At 31.7% G+C, this 14504-nt stretch overlaps 1 protein-coding gene across 1 annotated transcript in view; it reads right to left on the bottom strand.

The window, feature by feature from the left end:
- The window catches only part of NECTIN3 (nectin cell adhesion molecule 3), a 125313-nt gene that overhangs the window by 53048 nt on the left and 57761 nt on the right, over nucleotides 1–14504 (bottom strand). Inside the window, exon 6 of the mRNA XM_049628153.1 lies at nucleotides 191–329. Coding sequence (XP_049484110.1) covers nucleotides 191–329 — 139 coding nt within the window. The remainder of the gene's footprint in view (nucleotides 1–190; nucleotides 330–14504) is intronic.

The following is a 14504-nucleotide window of genomic DNA, read 5'->3' as shown; positions in this document are numbered from 1 at the left end:
ATTTGTCTCCAACAGCCTCTTGACACTATACACCAAAATAGTACATTCTGATTAAACCATGGTCAGCTCACAAAGATCTAACAGTATCTTTACTCTCATCCCTCAGACATTTTACATACGAGTAGCCGTAAAGATAGATACAAAGACTGACTCATACTGAATGTGGAACACAAGCAAAAAAGTTACCTACACTTTGTCAAGATAGGATGGTCTCTTTTTTCGAGGAGTCAGCAGCACAGTCACAAAGATAGCAATGATGAAAAGGGCAAGGACGGCTCCAATTACGGCGCCAGCTACGGCTATGGAGGAGGTCTGCTTAAATGGAACATCTGTAAAGTAACAAAAATCAGGCTTTTCAAACAATTTTAAAAAGAGTTCTTGAATTTGCACACCCTAATTTCTATAATGTGCAAAGACTGATTGAACTTTGTTAGAGGACCTCAAATTTGATTCAGTACTTTTTGTAGGATTATGCTAACACCCTCCTTCCTTATGTCACCTTAGCACTCCAGCTTTCCTTTTTTTCAAGTTATGAAAATAATATCCCCAGTCAGATAGCAACGAGTGAATCTATTTTCTATGGTCAAAGAATGTCTGGAGAAGAAACGATAGAGAAAAGGATGAAAGCTATTTTAAGTTCTTACTCTAAGAGATAAAACATTTTTTCATTATTCTTTGAGTTAACCAACAATATATACATTTACCATTTTTTATTCGAGTAAAATATAAAAGAAGTTCTACTAAAGAAACTAAAACTTTCAAGAAGGGGCAAACCAAAGACACACACACACAAAATCCCAGATCTAACAAATATGGCAAAAAATGACACTGTATAAGTTTTTAAATAGAGGTATTATAAAAACAGCACTTGTTGCAGATAATTTCCCTTAATTCACGAACATTTAATACAAAGTACACTTAAGACAGTGTCTCTACCACAAAATTAGATGGAGAATCTTCCCTATCCCCTGGATATAAACACACTACATAATTTCTAAATACCAATTTCTCTTTCCCAGTCTGCACCATAAATTTTATAAAAAAGGATTTTAAAAACATATTTAGTAATTATCATGTCATACAATACTGAAAAATTAAGTCATCCTATTTTATGAACATCCAAATAAGGGAATATACTAAAACTATTGCAACTATATATTTTCAAATGTAAGTACTATGGATATGACAAAACAATCCTTATGTGCATTATTTTGACAATTTCAGCAACATTAATTTTGAGTAATTACAAAGTACCTTCAATATACACAATTTTGTCTTATCTTTCTAACCAGTAAGAAAGATGTTTAAGATAAACTTCTATATTGCAGCTCTAAAGTTAAATATTCTGCCCAAGGTCATTCCATCAACTAGTAGTAGAGAACAGAAAGTGAAATAAAGCTAGCTGGGTTAGGCTAGAAGCCCTCATTATGCCCTTGTTGGGAGAAAACGTTTTTATACAACTGCACATCTAACGTAGACTCTCCTTTCGGGTCCCCTATGAAGAACTCTTAGCTTTCACTTAAACAGGCGTTCACATAGAGTTCTAAATAATTGCAATTACCATTGGGACCAGACATGGCAAGTTTAGAAGACATTAAAGCAGTTATCAGTTTTGAAATATGTCACGGACTTACCATCATAGTATTCCCATATAAATACATATTTAGAAGTATTTTCCAATTCTGTATCTATTAAAATGTGAGTTGCATGTTGTTTTAGATTGCTAAAAAAATATATTTCCTTCCTTCCCAATTATAAAAATTTCTTTAGCAAACTAACAATTCTTTATTAATGAGTCATTTTATTAGTCTCATTCTAGACTAAAAACTTTACATCAATGAGTAGCAAGTAACTCATTTCAATAACTTTCAAACTTTCAATTAGGATTTAAAAATAGTAAAATATACAATTATTTTAAACAATATAACCAGTTTAGTCATTCAGGATCTTACTCTCATTTGCTAATACACCTAGTTTATCTTCCTATTGTTGCTCATTTCTCTAATCCCTACTACCTCCATTTGAATACGTGCTACGTGAGAAAAAGTTTGAAATCCAAGCCAGTCAAATACTACTCTGCTCTTGTCAATGTTTAAAGATTTGGAATGACCTAGGAGTAATTTCTACTCTACACGATCACTTTTCCAACCATATACATTATAGCTTTGTATTCAGTCTTTAAAAGTCCAACTGAAATCTATTAAGATTACATACCCAAGGTTATGTGACCAAGGTCATATATATTTTCAGTGGCATAAATAAAAAATCCTTAAGTGTCAAATACGCTACCTATTCCACTAGTTTTCTAAAGGTTTTTCTTAAAAGGAAATCTTTCTTTTGCTGAGGGATCAAAAGCATCCCTATCAGTTTTGCCCAAGTGTACTGAATTCAAATTTGAGTGTTCTTATCTTGATGGTAAGACAAAGTTAATACCATATTTATAAAAATACTTTTAAATACTTCTGAAATTATTTTTGAAAAACTCAGGTTACTCTTTGAATGTAAGATTTTCAATGCACAGATCATTATACATTCATCAAACCTCACACCTCCAAGAAAACCTCTCATTTAATCTTAATAAAGATATTAAATTTGGTAGTGTTTTGTAATGATATAATCACAGACTTTTCACATCCTAAGGTAATTTCCAACTCTGTACTATTTTTAATATCCTTAAGTAATTCTCAAGTCCAAATAGACACTATTTTCTGAACATTTAAATTATGGTCTATTTATCCACTTCTGTCCCATTAGTCTTATAAATCCTAGCTCTGGGACTCTGAGTTGACTTTGTATAGACTATGATGACTCTTCCTTCTATCTTAAATTGGGCATATTTATTTCACCCAGTTCCATTCATTCTTTATTCATATTTTTCCTTTCTTTTTTGTACACCTCTTCTTAGTATCAAACCAGGCTAGTAAGTACTGAAAAGAGCAAATCAAAGAAAAACTACATATGAATCCGTTTAGCAACTGGATATTCTACAGAAGCAAATTGATTATGTTAAATACATAAATGGGATAGGTTTCATGTTTCCTTTTCTGATTCTTCTACTAACTGAGAAAAAACAAAGAAGAATATATTTACGATATTAACCGGTGATGAACACTAGTATGAAAAGCAAAGAGCAAGCTGAAATTTCTTGTATTCAAGTCAAAGAATTTTAATGAAAATTGAGAATTTAGCTACAACACTGCCTCCTCCACATCTCTGCCCACATAATCTACTCTATATTACAATCAAACTACAAGGAGGAAATAAGCAAATGTATAAAAATTTGGCATTTTTAAACATTCAGCTAATTTACTGAGTGACTGACATGACATTACCATCACCTAAGGAGACAGACTACTAAATCTTAACTATCTGCTTACAATCAGCAGAAAACAAAAGTGCTTTCCCCAATACAACAAAAAGCTTACTGCCCATAATAGATATCATGCATATGTCTTCTAGGGAAAATGTTCAAAAATCTAACACATCATACCAAAAGAAACTTAATACAGACATAAAAATTTTCATTATTTTTGAAAAAAAATATACATAGAACTACTAAACTGAATTTAAGTTTGTCTTTATTACTGATACATACGAATAAAAAATATATTGAAGCTATTCAAATATGCTTACCTAATTCACATCTGACAAGATTTGAAAAAAATAAATACTATTCTACACAGCAAAACATAGCAACTTGCTAAAAACCACTTGAAACGGGTGAGTATAGAAATCTACAGGCCCTTTTCACACACTCAAACCCAAGACCTAACAATTAATGGAAATATTTTCCTTTATTAACTATTTTCCTTTATTACCTTCACCAAAACTTCAGTGGTTCTACTACCTGATTCACATATTAATGTGATACCCTACAAATTTATCTTCTCAACTTTTATTTGCTCTTATAATACATATCACTGTATCACCAATTTTTCCCCATAAATATATCTCACTTTTATTTTTCAATAGCCACTTTAAAATTTTTTTTTTTTTTTTACATTTATTTATTTTTGAGAGACAGAGAGACAGAGCACAAGTAGGGGAGGGGCGGAGAGAGAAGGAGACACAGAATCTGAAGTAGGCTCCAGGTTCTGAGCTGTCGGCACAGAGCCCGAGTGGGGCTCGAACTCACAAACTTCGAGATCATGACCTGAGCTGAAGTCGGAAGCTTAACCCTCTGAGACACCCAGGTGCCCCTCAATTGCCACTTTTAATGTTTACTTTTCCAATACACCTTCTACTTCATTATATCCATCGAAATATTTATCTCACTACTTTTTAATAAATGTCCTTTCTTTGGGTCGGGATGGTGTTGTCACCTCTCATTCAACAAATTACCAATAGTAACCTAACGTGTCAGGCACATGCTAAGTGCCAAGAATGTAAGGATGAATTTTACATAGTCCCTATCGTCACAGTAGAGAGCAAAATCCCTGAAGTGGGATCACAGAATCCATAAAAATATTTTTTTCCAATGTAGAAAGAGATTATTATCATTTATCCCCTTTTTTAGGATAAGTGATAATTACAAAATAAATGTGGTGCTAGTATATAATACACGGACTGGCACTGGTAGCTTCACTTAGTCCAAACATCAGGTGTTCACTTGCTACACAAGGCATCTACAAAATCCCATGGATAGTATGGAATGGGATAGTTCCAGAATGAAATCAAACAATTACACATCCACTTTGTTGTCCCCTCTCAGCAGAGCCAGCATCTTGTGACACACTACGGATGTATGAGAGCTCAGCTGAGTGAACTAGTAACTACCCTAGATTTAACGAACAGTCAAGAATTTAAAGGAGGCCGACATGGACGCCCCGGGTGACAGAGGAACATGAGAGGATCTGTGCTAATCCATGTTATATACTAGGAAGCATTTATTCTTAATAGATGTCATTCCTGCAAAGAATTGGCAGAATGAAGAGAACACCAACTATGAAGGCACAAATAATGACAAAATCCCTTAAAACAGCAATGCAATTATCTTACTCTTAATACACAAATTTTATCAGTTACATTATGAAGCAAAACCATGGCCATATAATCAGTGATGAGTCAACCAAAAAACTGAAGCACATTAGGAGACCAAATAAAATAAAGATTTACATTCACTCTTATTAACCATAAACCTCACACTAAACCCATACTGTGCTAAAATAATAGCTAATATGAGGGGTGAAGTTATTGTGATTAGCAAGACATCGAAAAAGCAAACATTCTGAACAGGAGACTAGCTCTAAAAACAGTAGTTGGGATGAAAACTGTTAAGGCTCCCAACAATGTACTTCTTCCATTTAAATCTACTTGTTTTTGAGAAGTTGCATTTTAGCTACCAAATATCAAAATAAAAACCAAGTATCGAAATATCTGAACATGGAATCAAACCTTTGAATCACTGAATCAAAAATACAAAATCATGATTAAAAAAACAAATGAAGCACACTCCCATCACATGGTTTGAGCTGGATCTTGAATGCAGTGAAGTGTAGAAAGGAAATTTCAGGTAAAAGCAGTATGGTCATAATTATTCAGACATCAAAGCACACGGTATGGTAAAAGAAGAGGGTTAATAAACCTAGACATCAAGTAGGTTCCCTGTTGGATCTAGGCTTTGAGCATCTAATGACTGCTAATATCAAAAGAAAAGCAGGTATTATATGCCTTCTGATAGAAGATACCACCACTTAGGAAGTGATTTTGCCCCCCACATCCAAATTACACCTTAATCTTATCAAGGTTCTAGATCTGACAATTTACAGAAATTACAGAGGTACAACTGGCACAATCCAAACTGGGAAGCTGCAGGACACAAATGAAGCCATTTCTTCAACAAATAAATTGCAAGGGAAAAATCAAGGGAGTGGGAAATGCCTCATGGAGAACACATAGATTAAAAATATTAAAAATATCACAATGTATGGGTCACATTTAGAAACTAATTAAAACTACAAAAAAAGTGATTAGAATTTGAACACTCATTGGATTCTTAATATTAAAGCATTTTTAATTTTTGGTACAAGAAATCTGTGGTTACTTTTCCTAAATGTTTCTACTCTTAGAGCTGTATGCTGATACATTTACAGATAAACTAAGGGCAGGAGGGATTATGTGAATAGGAATTTAAATGGAACAAGACTGACCATGAATTGATAATAAACAGAAGCAGGTACACTGAGGTTCATTTCATTATTCTGTCCTATTTTCATATAATTTCTCATAAGAAAATGTTTTTGAAAAAGAGAGGCCAGTCTTCTAGATCTAGTTACCTCTGGCTTTTAGACCAAACTGTCCCTTCAAGACTAGGTGTTTCCTGAGATATTTCTCATTAACTGAGACTGAAATTAGTTATCATGTCTATGTAGAAATATCATAGATGTAAGGAAATGGGCCTTGAATTATTTTCTCAAGTTTTAAAGATATTTTAAAGTTATCTTATTAAACTCACTTTCACTCTGCTTCACCCACAGTACCTAGCCAGAACAGCAGCAAGAAAGGTAAGTAACCTAGGATAAATCAAAATTGAATCAAGTTTTATCCTCATAAATTGAAATGAAAATGATAAAACAACTATTATCAAGGTTCAAGAAATGACCCCTAAGGATATATACAGCAAAGGAAACCTATCCCTACTCAACTCAAAGTAGATAGGTACAAAAATCAAAACAGAAATAAAAAAAAATAAAACTGCAGCTAACTGGAATAGAGAAAACAAATACTAAACAGAAAGCATTTTTAAAAACAGAATAGTTGATACCCTGTGTACACTATTACAGAGATTCTTTCATGCATAAATTTTCATTAGAATAACAAGAGGGAAACCAAACTTAATCCACACTGTATGCTATTTAAAAATAAAAACAAAACAACTGCTGCTTGCCTTAAATAATTTAAAGTTTAGGAAAACAAGTATTATTTTAAACATAAGAGATATGAAACAGGGAGGTGATTACAATCAGAAACAATGGCATTTACAATGAAAGCAGTAATAAGTGAAAAGCCCTAAATGCCAACTTACAAAACATCTCATGAAATGTTCATTCCAAATAGAAAGCCAGTATGTAAAATTTAATTTATGTTAAAGTTGCAGCAAAAATATTCAAAATTTGTTTTAACTGCTAAGCCTGGAGAAACAGATAATTCATGATTGTGCAGAATGTTATTCACAATGTGTATAGGAAATAGGAATTAAGTAGTCAATTAAAAATAAATCCTATAATGGCTAACCTACCAACTTAGATGCTCCCTCAAATTTTAACCGTGTCCTTTAACCTTATATAATCTTGTTTGGGAAGAGGAATAAAAATAGGTTTTGAATTCCCACAAAAACTTCATTAGTTAAATATAAGAAATTGGGTTATACACACAACACACACACACACACACACACACACACACACACACTCTTCAGCAGATAATATAACAAGGAGAAAGGTAATACAGAGATATAGGCTTGTTATAGAAATATGCCTCTAAAGAATTTTTTAAAAACTTTTATTTAAAGATTTGTTGCATGGCTATTAGGGGCTACCACCTGATAAATAACTTGGTAAAAAAAACAAAAACAAAAACAAAAAAAACACTGATACAAATCAAATTAAAATTAAATCCAAACTCCATATACCAAAAATTTGAGAAAGGAGCATATTCTTATGGATGATACATTTCCAATTAACAAGCAAACAGAAAAGAACAATTAAATCTGTAAATCATTCCTCTATTTGAATTAAAAATTCAATATGCGTACCATTTCTTCCTTTCTTATATTTTACACAATACTCCCACACATTCACAACTTCTTATTCATATATCTTTAGTATTTACCAAAAGCAATTATCAAACTCAAATCAGATGTTTTCACATATGAAAGTGTTACATTTATCTCAATTTTTGCACTCATACATTGTACTTCCTACAAGCCCTTCTGCTAAACATTTAGCTAGGGTTATCTCTAGAAAACGTTCCTATATATGGCTATCAGAAGTAATACTTACTACTGAAAAACCTTAATGGTTTCTTTAATGTCAGACTTATCAAATAGAAACCTTTTAGGCACATGGTAAAATACTAAATATTTCAACTATAATGTACTTCTCAAATGTAACTTTTAAAGTTTACCCCTAGCCTATTAAAGTTTTAATTATATTTTAATAAAAATGGCAGGACAAAATAAAAGTTGCATTCATCATCCCTGCATTACTGAAATATTTTAACCAGTGTGAAGGAAAACCCTAAAGTGAATACAAAAATGAAAAGCCAGTTCAAAGAATAAAAAAAACAAACATAAACATCGTCAAAATAAAGTAAAACATTCTATCTTTTCCAAAAAAAATAAAAGGATTTTCCTATGTACCTATCAATTAGCTGTGTACATCACTGATATCCAAAAATTAATTTAACAAAAGTTTATTTGATATGACTATTCATGTTCACAAATAAGTCTCTATGTACAGTAAATAAACACAAAGTTCTAATAAACAGCAGTGCAATGCTTCAGAAAGTCTTAACTAGTACCAGCTTCTTAAAATTTTGAAATCTTAGTTTGTCAAATGATTTATATTAAGGATACAGAAGGTATCAAACATTCACTTGCCGTTTTCCATGTCATCCTCTCCCATCATAAAACAAAATAGAAAAAAATAACAACCCTAAACACACAACGGCCACAATATAAAAGGAAGGTCATAATCACTAAGCGGATATTTATATTTTTGTAATACAGCTCTTAAAATATAATATTTCCTTCAGATTATACTCAAGAACCACTGAGATTTATACAGTGATTATTCTGCTCAGATTCATATAGCATTTCAAACCATTGTTCTAAAGATGAAATTGTGAACAAAAAGCCACAAATTCCTATCTTCTATGGCAAGAAATTTTAGATCCATCTTTCTTGTGGCCATATGAGTGCTGGTATTTAAATTAAAAAATAAAGTCCACTTTAATCACAGGGTATTATCAATAAAATTTTGCTTCCAATGACTTGGACCAAAGAGTCTTAATATTTGTATATCAGTGGTTAATTATATTAAAACCACATATTTTTTAACAAGATATCAGTGAGCTTACCTGTGTCCTCTGCTGATATTACAGTCTTATACTACGTGTGTAAGCGGGAAGAGAAATAAAAGAGGTTTCTAATTTCCACAAAATACGGATAGTCAAAAGAGAGGAAATTATGTTACAATTGTTTAGAATAAGGCCTTGACTACTCGCAAAATTCTATGAACATGTTAGAATTTTGTCCTATAAAACATTCCTTTAGATTCGACGAGGATCATCAGGAGTGGAGCGGTTGGGGGATTAAAAAAAAAAAAGTACCTACTTTGCCTTTTTATTAACAAAATAATTTATTTATGATTCTCCTACTAACCACTTCGATTCCTGGCAAAATACCTAAGGCAATTCTACACAGTTCTTTTTTTCAAATGAATCATCAACAGAAAACAACATCTTTGGGCTTCAAAATAGTTGTCATCATTACAATTTTATAGGACTCCACTGTAGAAGCAATTTAATTACCTCACAAAGAAGATCCATCCACATTTGAAGATTTAGGTAACATTTCGTTTTCAAAAGATACATGATTTTTGGAAAGAATAGACTTAATGAATTATGCAAAAAACAAAAACAAAACAAAAAACCTTATGATGTTTCCAGTTTTAATTGGAAAAGCAAAAATCTTGAAACAAATACATACATTTAGGAGGAAGAGGGGGATGATTTGCCAATATACATCAGCAAGTGCTAGTGACTGGTTCTATAATTCATATTTTTCTCATTAAACCTCAAATTTACAAGTTTATTCTAATTTTTCTGTATATTTACCCGTTTGAACAACATTCACTAGTAGATAACTAAAACAAGATGGGCTAGAAAATTCTTTGTATGGATTTTTGGCTGACGTATCTCATTTCTAAAAACTGTACTCCAATACTAATTTGCCCATATTTTTCCATATACTGAAATGCCCTTTCTGAACTACATTTAACTGCGTACCATCTTTTCATTATTATTCTTATATTTAGGACATAAAGCATTCAAACAGAACTATGTATGCCACTTAATGTACCCAAATCCATGTTTGTATGACATTATAAGAACTGTCCTCCAGAGATGAAAAAAAATGTAATAATTACGTTTAAAAGGCATGTTTTTATTATAACTCTTGTATGTATTTTGGACAAAAATACTGACCAGCTAATTAGGCTCTTCCACACAGCATGTTCACTGAGTTTACTACCACAGTTTTAGTGCAACAAAATATCTTTGAAAAGCCACTCTACAGTAATTATGGCAAGGCTCATTAAAATGCAGAGGTAAAGATTCCATTTATATAGAAACTTAGAAAACAATGTTTGAAAAGGAAAGATGTTTTATCAGGCTGAATATTTAGTTTTGTATACTAAAAATATATATAAACATTTCTTGAATTAGTTTTATAGTCAATTTTCATGTAGTATCATTTAGTGGTGATAAATTTTGAGAGGTATATGTTTAACAAACATTATACTTGAGATTATAGTCTTAGGTAAACATTTAATACACAATGCCAAGGTAGTTTCCTTTTTTTTTTTTCCTTTTTAATTTTTGTACCAAAAAAGTCATACATTTAATGTTGACATTTCTTCTTACCTGTGTGCCTCAGACCAATAAAGTACTCTGCATTAAAATTTAAATCTTGAGACAGTAGTACAGCATTGAAAAAAAATTGTAAAGCAGCTCAGATACATTGAACCCAGATTTTACATTTTCATTTGTCAAATTAGAATATAAAAAGTAAGCTTGAAAATCAAGTTGAAAAAGCTTATTCTTCCTCAAGAAAAAGTATGAACAATCTGAAAATGATCAACTAGTATGAATGAAACATTGTACATAGGTAAGTCACGTTTAGTGGTTGCTAAACATACCACTCCCTCCTGGAAATTACGGAACCATCTACATGTGAAACTAAGTCATCTTCATTGTCGTCATAATGTTCATCGCTGACGAACTTCATTCCCATTTTTAGATCTTCATAATAATCCATTGGTCTTTCAAACCTACTGAGATTTTCTACATTGTTCCACTGCGTTTTTTCAGGCTCTTCTAAATAGTCTTTCCGTATTAGATTGTTCACTGGATTTTTGTTTTCTTTTTTCACACTGTCTGGGTAAGAATCAAGCTCATCTTGTTGGAGAACATCTATTTGTGATTCTTTTTGCATATCTGATGGTGGAATGTAGTTCTTGGCAAAGTAGTCTCCACGAAACGTCCGTCTTCTCCTATAGCAGAATATTCCAGCCAAAACACTCACAAGTACTATGAAGAGAGCCCCACCCACTACACTAGCAATGATTGTGCCAATTGTGTCATCCTTAATTGTTGCCAAAGTTGACAATGGGAAGGGCAATTTTTTTGGTTCTGTTGCTAGATCCTCGATGTCAGCAGTTGAGGGATGCCACTGAATTGTAGGCTGAAGGGTGGTAGTGGTAGGAGGATCTAATGGAAACAGTAAAGATAGACAAGACACAGAAAGGCAAAGAATGTCAATGCAGGCTGATTTGGCAGCAAGTTGAAAAGACAGCACAGTTAATGAATATATATTCATAGTAATAATAGTTTTTCATTCTTAAGATCAGAATGTGGTGGTACTTACATATTTTTAAAAAATAAGGAAACTGGCATTTAGTCAGTTACCAATGAGGTAAAAGGAATATAAAATGGTCTATGATGTAAATCCTGAATTATTCTACTCAAAGCTTTAGCATGATCTTGTACTCCAAGGAATACTTTTTTTTTTTTTTAAATAAAGAATATTACTTAAATGTCCTATATACAGCTGGCTTAAGAATTACGATACCAAAAAATTAAGTAATCCAAATGTACATTTTCTTAGCCAGAAGAACAAAGAAATAAAATGAAAGAATAAAAAAATTAAAGTATGTTTCTTAATATCCATATTGACCTAATTTTACTTTTGTAAGATCTGAACTTATCTTTAAAAGAATGAAAAACTATAGATTCTTGTTAAGTGGCCATAGTACAAGCTGTTGGCTTAATAATTCTCTCAAAAATATTTTCCTTAAGTAAAGAGAACTTTTAATTTTTAGGAAGGACATATGTAGTACATATCATTCTTTAGTAATTTGAAAATAAAAAGCATACATTTAAACTGTGTTAGCCAAATGGGCTATATCATCAAATGAAACTAACAGACAAAAACAAAGTAAAAACATGTTATCAAATGTTATAAAAATGTCATCGCCATGTCTATATCCCATGGGTAAGATATCTGAACATTTAGGAAATTGAAGAATTTCAACCGTATCTGTAAAATTTATTGTCACATCACTTTAGTATGAAGTATCAAAGAGCAGCTAATATTTTAGAGAGAACATTCTAATAATACTTAAATATTAGATGCAAATGATCCTGTGTATTGCCATTAGATTATAGAGTAAATAGCCATTAATATTAAAAAGCAACTAAACATAAATAGTAAAAATTAAAGATTGGTTAATTCTCAATTAAGTGGTATTTGTAGGTCATGTTATATAAAACTCTAGAGTTTGAAGAAAGGATGAGTTAAAAAATCTTGAATTTCTTCTTTGATAAAAAACAAATGACCCGAATGATAATCTCCTACAATTAATTTTTAAATGAGTGGTACTGATAGAGCTTTTAAAAAAAATGATTGTTAGAAAAATACTAAATCTACATGGGGTAAGTTATTCTAAAATTACAAGCTAAAGAAAAATACTTACTGAAACAGGTTTCATCACGGAATGCCGTATGTATAGAATGTGGTAAAAATTTAGCAAGTACAATATAAAATTTAACAAGTACAGTATAACTAATTTCCTATGAGTGTAAACCAATATAACAGGCAATCCTGTCAAGTACTTTGAAGTGAGTATTAGTCATCATATTATATGTAAGTGAATCAAGAGGAGTTTTAATTTGTAAGACCATATTATTCACTAGCTGAACAAACTCAATCCTAAAAAAAATTGTGGAATTGTAGAATCATTTGTAGTATAAAAGTAGTAAAAAGTAAAGCCTCCTATCATATAATGCGACCTCACAGAACCAGGATATTAAAAAATTAAATTAATTAATTAAAAATTAATCATTTGTAAGGCAACTCATGAGAAAAAGAAAAAAGTACAATAAACTGGCATCACCAGGTTTAAACAGAAGTACAAATCACTGAAATAATTATTTGTAATTCACACATTTTTGTGCACACAGATTTTAAGTTTTTGATAGGTCTTAATGAAATGTTTTCTCAGAACAGTGCATATACCTGAGCTCTCACCAAGCACAAATATATATAACTCATTATTTTTACTAAGTATCCTTAAAAAAAAATCACTGACATTTATTTCTACTTGCAACATTCTTTGTGTAAACACAGATGGATGACTACTACTTAACTCAGATTTAACAAAATACAGCTTTCAGAAAATCTAACTACCAAAAAAAAAAAAAAAAAAGTAACAACAACAACAACAACAACAACAACCTATTTAAAAATTTTATTTAATTTTGTCAGTGGTTCTAAAAATTTTTTAACCTGCCATCCCCTCCTCAAACACTGCTAAAAATAGCATAGCCTCACTATTATGATTCCATGAAAGAGGGACTGTTGCTAATACTTATTTTGTATTTTAAGCAATGGACATATGACAAGTACCCAAAACATTTATTCATGCTTTCTAATTCTTGCCCTGCTCCAAGATAATTACAATGAGAGTTAGAATTTGCGTAAAGAAACAAAAGGACTATTGTGTAATCACTAACAGCTACTTATTTATCATAATTTAAAATCCCTTCCAACAGCATTCCTTATTTTTTCAAACATTGTTTTTTGATATTATTTGTAGAATGTGTGATAAATGAGCATATAACAAAGGTAATCAACTAGTAGAGACTCAGTTCTCTACAGTCACATGAAGAAATTCGTTTTTCAAATTAATGAGTTCTGCCAAATAGGAAAACAAATTAGTGCAGTAAGGCCTCTGTAGCTACAAAGCATATTTTAGCCTAATAATTACTGTGCTAAAATAATTTGTTGATTTCTTATTTCTTTTACACTTATATGAATTGTTTAAACAAAATCTAGGAATTCTAAAGTTTAAAGATTGCTAGTTAGGTGTGGATTCTTATGCCAGATATTATGCCTAGGTCCTAAAATCAACAGGATTCAAAAGTCAAGATTTGTATACCAATATACTTTGAGTTTATGGCATGGGGGAATGTATGTGATACATAAAAATTTGCTTCTCTAACTATAGACGCTGGCGAGGATGTGGGGAAACGGGAACCCTCTTGCACTGTTGGTGGGAATGCAAACTGGTGCAGCCGCTCTGGAAAACAGTATGGAGGTTCCTCAAAAAATTAAAAATAGAACTACCCTATGACCCAGTAATAGCACTACTAGCAATTTACCCAAGGGATACAGGAGTGCTGGTGCACAGGTGCACATGTACCCCAATGTTTATAGCAGCACT

Source organism: Panthera uncia, chromosome C2 (genome assembly GCF_023721935.1).
Source record: "Panthera uncia isolate 11264 chromosome C2, Puncia_PCG_1.0, whole genome shotgun sequence".
Taxonomy (NCBI): Eukaryota; Metazoa; Chordata; class Mammalia; order Carnivora; family Felidae; genus Panthera; species Panthera uncia.
This window is presented reverse-complemented; position numbering and strand designations above follow the sequence as displayed.